General features: G+C 59.7%; 1 protein-coding gene across 1 annotated transcript; it reads left to right on the forward strand.

The window, feature by feature from the left end:
• The first annotated feature begins 6 nt into the window (after nt 1-6).
• Nucleotides 7-14,605, forward strand: LOC133362912 (dynein axonemal heavy chain 2-like). The gene is made up of 7 exons (XM_061581889.1): nt 7-72; nt 2,201-2,364; nt 5,166-5,280; nt 7,723-7,899; nt 9,805-9,879; nt 10,779-10,929; nt 12,658-14,605. The coding sequence occupies exons 2-7, from the start codon at nt 2,330-2,332 to the stop codon at nt 12,810-12,812; spliced, it is 708 nt and encodes a 235-aa protein (XP_061437873.1). The 5' UTR covers nt 7-72; nt 2,201-2,329; the 3' UTR covers nt 12,813-14,605.
• Nucleotides 14,606-15,522: the final 917 nt, after the last annotated feature.

Below are 15,522 nucleotides of genomic sequence, written 5' to 3' on the forward strand. Positions count from 1 at the left end.
GGTGACTCCGGTGGTGACTCCGGTGCCGCGCACGGCCAGCGTGCCGGGGAGGGGGTGTCACGCGAGGACAAGGTGCGTGGCGCGGCCAACTCGCACAACTCACTCGCTCACTCACCTATCTATTCACTCACTCGCCTACCCGCCCACTCACTCGCCTATCTATTCCGTCGCCTACCCACTCACCCGCCCGCCCACTCACTCGCCTACCTGCCCACTCACTCGCCTATCTATTCACTCACTTACCCGCTCACTCACTCGCCTACCCGCTCACTCATCACCCGCCTACCCGCTCACTCGCCTACCCGCTCAGTCGCCTACCCACTCACTCATCCAGCAGTGATGTGTGTGTGTGTGGTGCAGGTGCTAGCGCTGGTGGCGGAGGTGGCGCTGAGTGTGTGTGGTACATGCTGCGTGTGTGTGTGTACTGTGCGTGTGTGCTGTAGGTGCCGCTGTGTGTGTGTGGTACATGCTGTGTGTGTGTTGTGTGTGTGTGCTGCAGGTGCTGGCGCTGGTGGCGGAGGTGGCGCTGCGTGTGTGTGCTACATGTGTGTGTGTGTACTGCATGTGTGTGTGTACTGCATGTGTGTGTGTACTGCGTGTGTGTGTGTAGCTGCGTGTGTGTGTGTGCTGCGTGTGTGTGTGTGCTGCGTGTGTGTGTGTGCTGCGTGTGTGTGTGTGCTGCGTGTGTGTGTGCTGCGTGTGTGTGTGTGCTGCGTGTGTGTGTGTGCTGCGTGTGTGTGTGTGCTGCGTGTGTGTGTGCTGCGTGTGCGTGTGCTGCGTGTGTGCGTTGCGTGTGTGCGTGGCGTGTGTGCGTGTGCTGCGTGTGTGCGTGTGCTGCGTGTGTGCGTGTGCTGCGTGTGTGCGTGTGCTGCGTGTGTGCGTGTGCTGCGTGTGTGCGTGTGCTGCGTGTGTGCGTGTGCTGCGTGTGTGCGTGTGCTGCGTGTGTGCGTGTGCTGCGTGTGTGCGTGTGCTGCGTGTGTGCGTGTGCTGCGTGTGTGCGTGTGCTGCGTGTGTGCGTGTGCTGCGTGTGTGCGTGTGCTGCGTGTGTGCGTGTGCTGCGTGTGTGCGTGTGCTGCGTGTGTGCGTGTGCTGCGTGTGTGCGTGTGCTGCGTGTGTGCGTGTGCTGCGTGTGTGCGTGTGCTGCGTGTGTGCGTGTGCTGCGTGTGTGCGTGTGCTGCGTGTGTGCGTGTGCTGCGTGTGTGCGTGTGCTGCGTGTGTGCGTGTGCTGCGTGTGTGCGTGTGCTGCGTGTGTGCGTGTGCTGCGTGTGTGCGTGTGCTGCGTGTGTGTGTGTGCTGCGTGTGTGTGTGTGCTGCGTGTGTGTGTGTGCTGCGTGTGTGTGTGTGCTGCGTGTGTGTGTGTGCTGCGTGTGTGTGTGTGCTGCGTGTGTGTGTGTGCTGCGTGTGTGTGTGTGCTGCGTGTGTGTGTGTGCTGCGTGTGTGTGTGTGCTGCGTGTGTGTGTGTGCTGCGTGTGTGTGTGTGCTGCGTGTGTGTGTGTGCTGCGTGTGTGTGTGTGCTGTGTGTGTGGTACATGCTGTGTGTGTGCTGTAGGTGCTAGCGCTGGTGGCGGAGGTGGCGCTGTGCGTGCCCCCACTGTGTGTGCTGCGTGTGTGCTGCATGCTGCGTGTGTGTGCTGTGTGTGTGCTGTGTGTGTGCTGTGTGTGTGGTGGCGGAGGTGGCGCTGCGTGTGTGTGTGCTGCATGTGTGTGTGTGCTACATGCTGTGTGTGTGTGTGCTGCATGTGTGTGTGCTACATGCTGTGTGTGTGTGCTACAGGTGCTGGCGCTGGTGGCGGAGGTGGCGCTGTGTGTGTGTGTGCTACATGTGTGTGTGTGCTGCATGCTGCGTGTGTGCTGCGTGTGTGTGTGTGCTACATGTGTGTACTGTGTGTGTGTGCTACGTGTGTGTACTGTGTGTGTGGTGCAGGTGCTGGCGCTTGTGGCGGAGGTGGCACTGCGCGTTCCCCCGCTGTGTGTGCTGCGTGTGTGTGTGTGCTACATGCTGTGTGTGCTGCGTGTGTGTGTGTGCTGCATGTGTGTGTGTGCTGCGTGTGTGTGTGTGCTACATGCTGTGTGTGCTGCGTGTGTGTGTGTGCTGCGTGTGTGTGTGTGCTACATGCTGTGTGTGCTGCATGTGTGTGTGTGCTGCATGTGTGTACTGTGTGTGTGTGCTACGTGTGTGTACTGTGTGTGTGTGGTGCAGGTGCTGGCGCTGGTGGCGGAGGTGGCGCTGCGCGTGCCCCCGCTGCTGGACGTGGAGCGCTCTCGCCGCCAGCTGGCGGACGAGGCCCCCGGCTCCTCGTCCCCCCTGGGGGTGGCGCTGCTGCAGGAGATGCAGCGCTACAACGCCCTGCTGCATACCGTGCGGTGAGTGTGTGTGTGTGGTGTGGTGAGTGTGTGGTGAGTGTGTGTGTGGTGTGGTGTGTGGGTGAGTGGGTGGGTGGGTGAGGGTGTGGGTGGGTGGGTGAGTGTGTGGGTGGGTGGGTGAGTGGGTGAGGGTGTGTGGGTGAGTGTGTGGGTGGGTGAGTGTGTGGGTGGGTGAGTGTGTGGGTGCTGCAGGAGATGCAGCGCTACAACGCCCTGCTGCATACCGTGCGGTGAGTGTGTGGGGTGTGTGTGGGGTGTGGTGTGTGTGGTGTGTGTGGTGTGTGGGGGGGGGGGTGGTGAGTGTGTGGTGTGTGGTGAGTGTGTGGTGAGTGTGTGGTGTGTGTGTGGTGTGGTGTGTGGGTGAGTGGGTGGGTGGGTGAGGGTGTGGGTGGGTGGGTGAGTGTGTGGTGGGTGAGTGTGTGGGTATGTGGTGTGTGGTGAGTGTGTGGTGGGTGAGTGTGTGGGTGAGTGTGTGGTGTGTGTGTGGGTGCTGCAGGAGATGCAGCGCTACAACGCCCTGCTGCACACTGTGCGGTGAGTGTGTGGTGTGTGGGTGGGGGGTAGTGAGTGTGGTGTGTGGTGTGGTGTGTGGGTGAGTGTGTGGTGTGGTGAGTGTGTGGTGTGTGGGTGGGTGGGTGGGTGAGTGGGTGTGTGGTGTGTGGGTGTGTGGTGTGTGGGTGTGTGTGTGGTGTGGTGTATGGGTGAATGTGTGGGTGAGTGTGTGGGTGGGTGGGTGAGTGTGTGGGGTGTGTGTGAGTGAGTGTGTGTGGGTGTGTGGTGTGGTGTGTGGGTGAGTGTGTGGGTGCTGCAGGAGATGCAGCGCTACAACGCCCTGCTGCACACTGTGCGGTGAGTGTGTGTGTGAGTGTGGTGGGTGGGTGAGTGTGTGGTGTGGTGAGTGTGTGGTGTGTGGGTGGGTGGGTGAGTGGGTGTGTGGTGTGTGGGTGAGTGTGTGGGTGAGTGTGTGTGTGGGTGGGTGAGTGTGGTGGATGGGTGGGTGTGGTGGATGGGTGTGGTGTGGGGTGTGTGGGAGTGGGTGTGTAGGTGTATGGGTGGGTGAGGGTGTGTGGGTGAGTGTGTGGTGTGTGGGTGAGTGTGTGGGTGAGTGTGTGGGTGAGTGTGTGTGTGGGTGGGTGAGTGTGGTGGATGGGTGGGTGTGGTGGATGGGTGTGGTGTGGGGTGTGTGGGAGTGGGTGTGTAGGTGTATGGGTGGGTGAGGGTGTGTGGGTGAGTGTGTGGGTGTGTGGTGTGTGGGTGAGTGTGTGGGTGAGTGTGTGTGTGGGTGGGTGAGTGTGGTGGATGGGTGGGTGTGGTGGATGGGTGTGGTGTGGGGTGTGTGGGAGTGGGTGTGTAGGTGTATGGGTGGGTGAGGGTGTGTGGGTGAGTGTGTGGGTGTGTGGTGTGTGGGTGTGTGGTGTGTGGGTGAGTGTGTGGGTGAGTGTGTGTGTGGGTGGGTGAGTGTGGTGGATGGGTGGGTGTGGTGGATGGGTGTGGTGTGGGGTGTGTGGGAGTGGGTGTGTAGGTGTATGGGTGGGTGAGGGTGTGTGGGTGAGTGTGTGTGTGTGGGTGCTGCAGGAGATGCAGCGCTACAACGCCCTGCTGCATACCGTGCGGTGAGTGTGTGGTGTGTGGTGTGGTGTGTGGGTGAGTGGGTGGGTGGGTGAGTGTGTGAGTGGGTGGGTGAGTGATGGGTGGGTGGGGTGTGGGGTGCAGTGGGTGGTGGGTGTGGGGTGTGTCGGTGTGGTGTATGTGTGGGTGGGTGAGTGTGTGGGAGTGTGGGTAGTGGGAGTGTGTGTAGGTGTATGTGTGTGTGAGTGTGTGGGAGTGTGTGTGGGTGGGAGTGTGTGTGTGGGTGAGTGTGTGGGTGAATGTGTGGGTGTGTGTGTGGGTGAGTGTGTGGGTGAGTGTGTGAGTGTGTGGGTGAGTGTGTGGGTGAGTGTGTGGGTGAGTGTGTGGGTGAGTGTGTGTGGTGTGGTGTGCGTGGGTGAGTGTGTGGGTGAGTGTGTGGGTGAGTGTGTGAGTGTGTGTGGTGTGGTGTGTGTGGGTGAGTGTGTGGGTGAGTGTGTGTGGGTGAGTGGGTGTGCAAGTTGGCACAGTACCTCCTCCTGGCGGCGGGCGGTCCGACACTTCACGTGGCAGCCTCAACGTGCACCTAGCCTGGCACGGGCGCCGTGGTGACGTCACCGCGAATGGCGGCGGTTGTCGTTGTTGACGCGTGGTTGGAGGATGTGGTTTGGGTCTAACCCCCCTCCCTCACCTCCCCCCCCTACACCTCCTCCTCCCCCCCCCTGCACCTTCCCTTTCCCCACCACCTCCCCTCCCCCCACCGCACCTCCCCCCCACCTCCCCTCCATCGCCCCCCACCTCCCACCGCCTCCCCCCCCCCTCTCCCCCCTCCGCACCCCCCCCCTCACTTCCCCACCCTCATCTCCCCTCCCTCCCCACCCGTACCTCCTCCTCCACCTCCCCCTCCCTCCCCCCCTCTCTTCCCCTCCCCCCCCGCACCTCCCCCCCCCCCTCACCTCCCCACCCCCCCCCCTCACCTCCCCACCCCAACCTCCTATCCCCCCCCGCACCCCCCCACTCACCTCCTCCCCCCCACCTCCCCCCCTCACCTCCCCCCCCTCCTCCCCCCCACCTCCCCCCCTCACCTCCCCCCCCCCTCCCCCCTCTCACCTCCCCCACCTCCCCCCCCCTCACCTCCCCACCCTCATCTCCCCTTCCCCCCCCACCTCCCCACCCCCCCCCCTCACCTCCCCTCCTCCCCCACTCCTTCTCTCCCACCCTCACCTCCCCCCCAGCTCGTCTCTCTGTGCGCTGGAGCGAGGGATCCGGGGCCTGGTGGTGATGTCCGCCGACCTGGAAGAGACCTTCGCGTGCATCCACGAGCTCCGTGTGCCACCCTCATGGACACGGGTCAGCACCCCCAGCCCCCACCCACTCCCCCTGTGTGTGTCTCTGTGTGTGTGTATCTGTGTGTGTGTGAGAGTGTGTGCCACCCTCATGGACACGGGTCAGCACCCCCCACTCCACCTGTGTGTGTGTGTGAGTGTGTGTGTGAGTGAGTGTGTGTGAGAGTGTGTGTGTGAGTGTGTGTGTGAGTGAGAGTGTGTGAGAGTGCGTGCCACCCTCATGGACACGGGTCAGCACCACCCTGTGTGTGTGTGTGTGTCTCTGTGTGTGTGAGAGTGTGTGTGAGAGTGTGTGTGTGAGAGTGTGTGTGTCTGTGTGTGTGTGTGAGTGTGTGCCACCCTCATGGACACGGGTCAGCACCCCCCACTCCTCTGTGTGTGTGTGTGAAAGTGTGTGTGAGAGTCTGTGTGTGTCTGTGTGTCTGTGTGTGTGAGAGTGCGTGCCACCCTCATGGACACGGGTCAGCACCACCCCCCCACTCCCCCTGTGTGTGTGTCTGTGTGTGTGTGAGAGTGTGTGCCACCCTCATGGACACGGGTCAGCACCCCCCACTCCCCCTCTGTGTGTGTGTCTGTGTGTGTGAGAGTGTGTGTGAGAGTGTGTCTGTGTGAGTGTGTGTGTGAGAGTGTGTCCCACCCTCATGGACACGGGTCAGCCCCAGCCCCCCCTCTGTGTGTGTGTGTGTGTAAGGGTGTGTGTGTCTGTGTGTCTGTGTGTGTGTGTAAGGGTGTGTGTGAGAGTGTCTGTGTAAGGGTGTGTCTGTGTGTGTGAGTGTGTGCCACCCTCATGCACACGGGTCAGCACCCCCCACTCCCCCTGTGTGTGTGAGAGTCTGTGTGTGTCTGTGTGTCTGTGTGTGTGAGAGTGCGTGCCACCCTCATGGACACGGGTCAGCACCCCCCACTCCCCCTGTGTGTGTGAGAGTCTGTGTGTGTCTGTGTGTCTGTGTGTGTGAGAGTGCGTGCCACCCTCATGGACACGGGTCAGCACCCCCAGCACCCCCTCTGTGTGTGTGTCTGTGTGTGTGTGTGAGTGTGTGTGAGTGTATGTGTGTAAGGGTGTGTGTGAGTCTGTGTGTGTGTGTGTGTGAGAGCGTGCCACCCTCATGGACACGGGTCAGCCCCCCCACTCCCCCTGTGTGTGTGTGTCTCTGTGTGTGTGTGAGTGTGTGTGAGAGTGTGTGCCACCCTCATGGACACGGGTCAGCACCCCCCCACTCCCCCTGTGTGTGTGTCTGTGTGTGAGAGTGTGTGTGAGTGTGTGTCTGTGTGAGTGTCTGTGTGTCTGTGTGTGAGTGTGTGTGTGAGTGTGTGTGAGTGTGTGAGTGTGTGTGCCACCCTCATGGACACGGGTCAGCACCACCCCACTCCCCCTCCCCCTCTGTGTGTGTGTGTGTAAGGGTGTGTGAGAGTGAGTCTGTGTGTGTGTCTGTGTGTGTCTGTGTGTGTGTCTGTGTGAGTGTGTGAGAGTGAGTCTGTGTAAGGGTGTGTGTGTGTGTGAGAGAGCGTGCCACCCTCATGGACACGGGTCAGCCCCCCTCTGTGTGTCTGTGTGTGTGTGAGAGCGTGCCACCCTCATGGACACGGGTCAGCACCCCTCTGTGTGTCTGTGTGAGTGTGTGTGTGAGTGTGTGTGTGTAAGGGTGTGTGTGTGTGTATCAGTGTGTCCGTATGTGTGTCTGTACGTGTCAGTGTGTCTATGTGTGTCTGTACGTGTCCGTGTGTCCGTGTGTGTGTCTGTGTATCAGTGTGTCTATGTGTGTGTCTGTACGTGTCAGTGTGTCTGTGTGTGTCTGTACGTGTCAGTGTGTCTGTACGTGTCAGTGTGTCTGTGCGTGTCAGTGTGTCTATGTGTGTCTGTACGTGTCAATGTGTGTGTGTATCAGTGTGTCTGCGTGTCTGTACGTGTCAGTGTGTGTCCGTGCGTTTCAATGTGTGTGTGTGTGTATCAGTGTGTCCATGTGTGTCCGTGTGTGTGTCTGTACGTGTCAAGTGTGTACTTTCCAGACTGTACACCATGCAACAATTATAAAAAATACACTTTTTTGGGAAGCGGGGGGGGGGGGGGGGGGCAAGGGCAGGGGAGGCAAGCTCAATAACGCCAGGCAGTAAAGCTAGAACCTAATAAACGAAACTGAACTGAAGCTGTCCCGCCACCGTCCGCTGGCGGCGGCTTCGGCGTCGTGGCGGGGATCGTGGCGGGGATCGTGGCGGGGATCGTGGCGGGGATCGTGGCGGGGATCGTGGCGGGGATCGTGGCGGGGATCGTGGCGGGGATCGTGGCGGGGATCGTGGCGGGGATCGGGGCGGGGATCGTGGCGGGGATCGTGGCGGGGATCGTGGCGGGGATCGTGGCGGGGATCGTGGCGGGGATCGTGGCGGGGATCGTGGCGGGGATCGTGGCGGGGATCGGGGCGCTGACCCCCGTCCGTGTGACCGCGGCCAGGCGTACCCGTCGCTGAAGCCGCTGGGCGCGTGGACGCGGGACCTCGCGCGCCGCGTGGAGCACTTCTCCCGCTGGGCCGAGACGGCGCGGCCCCCCGTCCTCTTCTGGCTGTCGGCCTTCACGCAGCCCGGCGGGTTCCTGGCCGCCGTGCTGCAGGCCTCGGCACGACTCAACGGGGTGAGCACTTCGGCGGGGGGCGGGGGGAGGGCACGTCGTCATCATCATCGTCTTCATCGTCATCATGGTCGTCATCATCATCGTTGTCATAATCATCGTCGTCGTGATCGTCATCATCGTTGTCTACATCGTCATCATGGTCGTCATCATCATCAGTTTAACACGTAGGCTTTCGCGACCAATGTTATTCATAATCAACGTTTTTGGGTTTACATCGCGTTATTTATAAATGTGTCGTAACCCTCCACCACCCGACACGGCCAATCAGTAGAAATGTGTCACGTTGACAAAGACAAGTAGTTCACTGCTTTAGCCCACCACCGGTGTGTTGAAGCCACAACATTTACAACACACCAGTGGGCTAAAGCAGTGAACTATTTGTCTTTGTCAACGTGACACATTTTTACTGATTGGCCGTGTTGGGTGGTGGAGGGTTACGACACATTTATAAATAACGCGATCTAAAACCAAAAACGTTGATTATGGTCATCATCGTTGTCATCATCGTCATCGTCTTCATCGTCATCAAGGTCGTCATCATCATCGTTGTCATCATCATCGTCTTCATCGTCATCATCGTCATCAAGGTCGTTATCATCATCGTTATCATCATCATCGTCTACATCGTCATCATGGTCGTCATCATCATCGTTGTCATCATCGTCATGTTCATTCATCGTCATTATGGTCGTCATCTTCATCGTCGTCATCATAATCATCATCGTCGTCGTCGTCATCGCTTCTGACAAACGAGCGACGCAGCAGCTCAGTGGGGCCTTACCCGATGGAGTGTGTAGTGTGTGTGTGTGTGGTGTGAGTATGGTGTGTGTGGTGTAGTGTGTATGTGTACCATGTGTGTGGTGTGTGTGGTTATGATGTGTGTGTGTGTGTGGTGTGAGTATGGTGTGTGTCGTGTAGTGTGTATGTGTACCATGTGTGTGGTGTGTGTGGTTATGATGTGTGTGTGTGTGTGGTGTGAGTATGGTGTGTGTGGTGTAGTGTGTATGTGTACCATGTGTGTGGTGTGTGTGGTTATGATGTGTGTGTGTGTGGTGTGAGTATGGTGTGTGTGGTGTAGTGTGTATGTGTACCATGTGTGTGGTGTGTGTGGTTATGATGTGTGTGTGTGTGTGGTGTGAGTATGGTGTGTGTGGTGTAGTGTGTATGTGTACCATGTGTGTGGTGTGTGTGGTTATGATGTGTGTGTGTGTGTGGTGTGAGTATGGTGTGTGTGGTGTAGTGTGTATGTGTACCATGTGTGTGGTGTGTGTGGTTATGATGTGTGTGTGTGTAGTGTGTGTGTGTGTGGGGTGTATGGTGTGTGTGGTGTAGTGTGTATGTGTACCATGTGTGTGGTGTGTGTGGTTATGATGTGTGTGTGTGTAGTGTGTGTGTGGTGTGAGCATGGTGTGTAGTGTATGTGGTGTGTGTGGAGTGTACCGTGTGTGTAGTGTAGTGTATGTGGTGTGTGTGGAGTGTACCGTGTGTGGTGTGTGTATGTGGTGTGTGTGTGTGGTGTGTAGTGTACCGTGTGTAATGTATGTGTGTAGTGTGTGTGTGGTGTGTAGTGTACCGTGTGTAATGTATGTGTGTAGTGTGTGTGTGGTGTGTAGTGTACCGTGTGTAATGTATGTGTGTAGTGTGTGTGTGGTGTGTAGTGTGTATGTGTACCGTGTGTGGAGTGTGTGTGGTGTGTAGTGTGAGTGTGTGGAGACGTCTTGAGTCGAGCTGGGGGCCAAGCAGGGCCAGGCTCGGGATCGCCGCCCCTCATGCCGCTGTTGGTGCCCCTCCCCTCGCCCCCCCTCCCCTCGCCCCCTCCCCTCGCCCCCCCTCCCCTCGCCCCCTCACCCCCCCCCTCGCCCCCCCCCCTCGCCCTCCTCGCCCCCTCCCCTCGCCCCCCCGTAGGTCTCCATGGACTGCCTCTGCTGGGAGTTTGTGGTGTCCACAGTGGATGACAACAACATCCTGGCTCCTCCCAAGGTGGTGCACTCACACGCACAACGTGTGGAGTGTGTGTGTGGAGTGGACTTCGTGTAGAGTGGAGTGTGGAGTGTGTGTGAGTGTGGAGTGTGGAGTGGAGTGTGGAGTCGGTGTGAGTGTGGAGTGGACTTGGTGTGAGTGTGGAGTGTGAGTGGAGTCGGTGTGTATGGAGTGGAGTGTGAAGTGGAGTCTGTGGAGTGTGGAGTGTACTTGGTTGGTGTGTATGGAGTGTGGAGTGGAGTCGGTGTGAGTGTGGAGTGTGAGTGGAGTGTGGAGAGTGGAGTGTGGAGAGTGGAGTGGAGTGTGGAGTGGAGTGTGGAGTGTGAGTGGAGTGGAGTGTGGAGTGGAGTGTGGAGTGTGGAGTGTGGAGTGGAGTCGGTGTGAGTGTGGAGTGTGAGTGGAGTGTGGAGTGTGGAGTGGAGTGTGGAGTGGAGTGGAGTGTGGAGTGGAGTGTGGAGTGTGGAGTGTGGAGTGGAGTCGGTGTGAGTGTGGAGTGTGAGTGGAGTGTGGAGTGTGGAGTGGAGTGTGGAGTGTGGAGTGTGGAGTGGAGTGTGGAGTGGAGTGTGGAGTGGAGTGTGGAGTGGAGTGTGGAGTGGAGTCGGTGTGAGTGTGGAGTGTGAGTGGAGTGTGGAGAGTGGAGTGTGGAGTGTGGAGAGTGGAGTGTGGAGTGTGGAGAGTGGAGTGTGGAGTGTGGAGTGTGAGTGGAGTGTGGAGTGGAGTGTGGAGTGGAGTGTGGAGTGGAGTCGGTGTGAGTGTGGAGTGTGTGTGGAGAGTGGAGTGTGGAGTGTGAGTGGAGTGTGGAGTGTGAAGTGTGGAGTGGAGTCTGTGTGAGTGTGACCCCCTGTGACCCCCGTGACCCCGTGACCCCGTGACCCCCCTCCCCCCCTCCCCCCGGCTAGGACGGGGTGTGGGTTCGAGGCCTGTACCTGGAGGGCGCCGGCTGGGACCGGCGCGCCTCCTGCCTGGTGGAGGCGGAGCCCATGGAACTCGTGTGCGCCTTACCCACAATGCACTTCAAGCCCGCGGAGCGCAAGCGGAGATCCGCCAGGGGTGACCACCACCACCACCACCACGATCACCACTATCACCACCACCACTATCATCGCCGCCACCACCACCATCATCGCCGCCACCACCACCATCATCGCCGCCACCACCACCATCATCGCCGCCACCACCATCACCACTATCACCACCACCACCACTACCACCACCGTCACCACTATCATCGCCGCCACCACCACCATCATCGCCGCCACCACCATCACCACTATCACCACCACTACCACCACCGTCACCACTATCACCACCACCACCACTACCACCACCACCACCACTATCATCGCCGCCACCACCACCATCATCGCCGCCACCATCACCACTATCACCACCACCACCACTACCACCACCGTCACCACTATCACCACCACCACCACCATCATCATCGCCGCCACCACCATCACCACTATCACCACCACCACCACTACCACCACCATCACCGCTATCACCACCACTACCACCGCCATCACCACCACCATCACCACCACCATCACCACCACCATCACCACCACCACCGCCAGCACCAACACCGCTATCACCACCACTACCACCACCATCACCACCACCATCCACCACCACCGCCATCACCACCGCCATCACCGTCACTACCACCGTCACTACCACCGTCACCGCCACCGCCACCACCACCGCCACACCACCGCCACCACCAACACCACCACCACCGCTATCACCACCATGATCACCGCCACCGTCACTACCACCACCACCACCATCACCGCCATCACCACGCATCCGGAACTGCGAGGAACTTAGAGCAGATCGGTGATCTTGGCACGCGTGGTCCCCCCCCCCTCCTACCTCCTCCCCCCCTACCTATCTCCCCCCCCACTACCTACCTCCTCCCCCCTACCTCCTCCCCCCCCACTACCTACCTCCTCCCCCCTACCTCCTCCCCCCCCACTACCTACCTCCTCCCCCCCCACTACCTACCTCCTCCCCCCCTACCTACCTCCCCCCCCCTACCTACCTCCCCCCCCACTACCTACCTCCTCCCCCCCCACTACCTACCTCCTCCCCCCACTACCTACCTCCCCCCCACTACCTACCTCCTCCCCCCACTACCTACCTCCCCCCCCACTACCTACCTCCTCCCCCCCCCCACCTACCTCCCCCCCCACTACCTACCTCCTCCCCCCACTACCTACCTCCCCCCCACTACCTACCTCCTCCCCCCACTACCTACCTCCCCCCCACTACCTACCTCCTCCCCCCCACTACCTACCTCCTCCCCCCCTACCTACCTCCCCCCCCTACCTCCTCCCCCCCCACTACCTACCTCCTCCCCCCCTACCTACCTCCTCCCCCCTACCTCCTCCCCCCCCACTACCTACCTCCTCCCCCCTACCTCCTCCCCCCCCTACCTCCCCCCACTACCTACCTCCTCCCCCCTCCTCCCCCCACTACCTACCTCCTCCCCCCCCTACCTACCTCCCCCCCCACTACCTACCTCCTCCCCCCCTACCTCCCTCCCTCTGCTCCCTATCTCCCCCCTCCCTTCCTCCCTATATCCCTCCCTCCTCCCCCACTACCTGCCCCCTCCTCCCTTCTACCCCTCCCCCCCGCCTCCCCCCCCCCCACCTCCCCCCCCCCCACCTCCCTCCCCCCCCTACCTCCCCCCCCTACCTACCTCCTCCCCCACCCCTACCTACCTCCTCCCCTCCCCCCTCCTCCCTTCTACCCCTGCCCCCCCCCCCCCAGGCATGTACGCGTGTCCCTGCTACTACTGCCCGGACCGCGCGGGCAGCCCGGAGCGCCCCTCCCTCGTGCTGAGCGTGGACCTCAGGGCCGGCTCACAGTCCCCCGAGCACTGGGTCAAGCGGGGCACGGCACTGCTCATGAGCCTGGCAAACTGAAGCCACCACCATCACTACCACCACCATCACTACCACCATCACCACCACCATCACTACCACCACTGGGTCAAGCGGGGCACGGCACTGCTCATGAGCCTGGCAAACTGAAGCCACCACCATCACTACCACCATCACCACCACCATCACTACCACCACTGGGTCAAGCGGGGCACGGCACTGCTCATGAGCCTGGCAAACTGAAGCCACCACCATCACTACCACCACCATCACTACCACCATCACCACCACCATCACTACCACCACTGGGTCAAGCGCGGCACGGCACTGCTCATGAGCCTGGCAAACTGAAGCCACCACCATCACTACCACCACCATCACTACCACCATCACCACCACCACCACTACCACCATCACCACCACTGGGTCAAGCGGGGCACGGCACTGCTCATGAGCCTGGCCAACTGAAGCCATCACCACCACTACCACTACCACCACTACCACCACCATCACTACCACCACCATCACTACCACCACCATCACTACCACCACCACTACCACCATCACCACCACTGGGTCAAGCGGGGCACGGCACTGCTCATGAGCCTGGCCAACTGAAGCCACCACCATCACCACTACCACCACTACCACCACCACCACCATCACTACCACCACCACCACCATCACCACCATCACCACTACCACCAGCACCATCACCATCACTACCACCACTGGGTCAAGCGCGGCACGGCACTGCTCATGAGCCTGGCAAACTGAAGCCACCATCATCACCACCACCATCACTACCACCATCACCACCACCATCACTACCACCACTGGGTCAAGCGCGGCACGGCACTGCTCATGAGCCTGGCCAACTGAAGCCACCATCATCACCACCATCACCACCACCATCACCACCACCACTACCATCACCACCATCATCACCACCACCACCACTACCAGCACAGGGTCAAGCGGGGCACGGCACTGCTCATGAGCCTGGCAAACTGAAACCACCACTACCAGCATCACCAGCACCAGCATCACCACCAACACCCCTACCCCCCAACACCCCACTCACTCGTAGATTTCTGTTGGGTGTCTGCGGGGTGTCTGTTCGCCTGGAGGTTATTTGATTACTTGACCGGGGCTAAAGTTACGGGGGCCAAAATCCCATCGGTGAGACCACCAAAGACCCTCCTTCCGGGAAGCCTTCGAGAGCCCCTGGCGTTTCACCGGGTTAGCCGAGGCCTTTGTGATAATATAGTACAAATCCCACTCGTTCCTAGATTCCTATTGGGTGTTTGTTCGTCTGTAGGTCGTTTGATTACTTGAACCGGGTTAACTGAGAGCTTTGTGATAACACAAACCCACTAGTTCCTAGATTTCTGTTGCGTGTCTGTTCGTCTGTAGGTCGTTTGATTACTTGAACCGGGTTAACTGAGAGCTTTGTGATAACACAAACCCACTAGTTCCTAGATTTCTGTTGGGTGTCTGTTCGTCTGTCAAGCACACAGACACACGCGTACAGACGCACAGACACACGTACACACAGACACACACTCATACGTACACACACTCATACGTACACACAGACACACACACGTATACACACACACATACACACAGACACACACGCATGCACACGCACACGCACACAAAGACACACACACGTACATACACACATACATACACACATAGACGCATGCACACGCACACGTACACACACACGGACACACAGATACACAACTGTTGACTTGCTGTGTGATTTCAAGACCCGCCCAGAGTGTTGTTGTTTTTTTGCTTCTCGATTAAAGAACGATGCAGATGTCGATGTGACTCATTCTTCGTTCATTCCCTGTGCCCGTGTCGATGAGTCCGTCCGCCAACATCGCACTAACGCTCTCTCGTACGTAGGGCGCGTGTAGCTAGACTCTACTGGAGTGTTCTTCTTGGTTCTTTCGGTAAAGTCATCACGTAGAAGGGAAGTAAGAAAATAATGAAAATACAACATAATAAAATAATATAATAAATTTCGATTTAAAGCTTTCGTGACTGCAGGGATTCATCTTCTTGGTTCTTTCGGTAAAGTCATCACGTAGAAGGGAAGTAAGAAAATAATCTACGTGGTCACCGGCCTGCCACGTGACCTCCCGCCTGCCACGTGGTCACCGGCCTTCCACGTGACCTCCCGCCTGCCACGTGACCTCCAGCCTGCCACGTGGTCACCGGCCTGCCACGTGGTCACCGGCCTGCCACGTGACCTCCCGCCTGCCACGTGGTCACTGGCCTGCCACGTGGTCACCGGCCTGCCACGTGGTCACCGGCCTGCCACGTGACCTCCAGCCTGCCACGTGACCTCTCGCCTGCCACGTGGTCACCGGCCTTCCACGTGACCTCCCGCCTGCCACGTGACCTCCAGCCTGCCACGTGGTCACCGGCCTGCCACGTGATCACCGGCCTGCCACGTGACCTCCCGCCTGCCACGTGGTCACCGGCCTTCCACGTGATCCCGCCTGCCACGTGGTCACCGGCCTTCCACGTGACCTCCCGCCTGCCACGTGACCTCCAGCCTGCCACGTGGTCACCGGCCTGCCACGTGACCTCCCGCCTGCCACGTGGTCACTGGCCTGCCACGTGGTCACCGGCCTGCCACGTGGTCATCGGCCTGCCACGTGACCTCCAGCCTGCCACGTGACCTCCCGCCTGCCACGTGGTCACCGCCTTCCACGTGACCTCCCGCCTTCCA

This window comes from Lethenteron reissneri, unplaced genomic scaffold (assembly GCF_015708825.2).
Source record: "Lethenteron reissneri isolate LAM-NWPU_2019-01 unplaced genomic scaffold, ASM1570882v1 scaffold_1638, whole genome shotgun sequence".
Classification (NCBI taxonomy): domain Eukaryota; kingdom Metazoa; phylum Chordata; class Hyperoartia; order Petromyzontiformes; family Petromyzontidae; genus Lethenteron; species Lethenteron reissneri.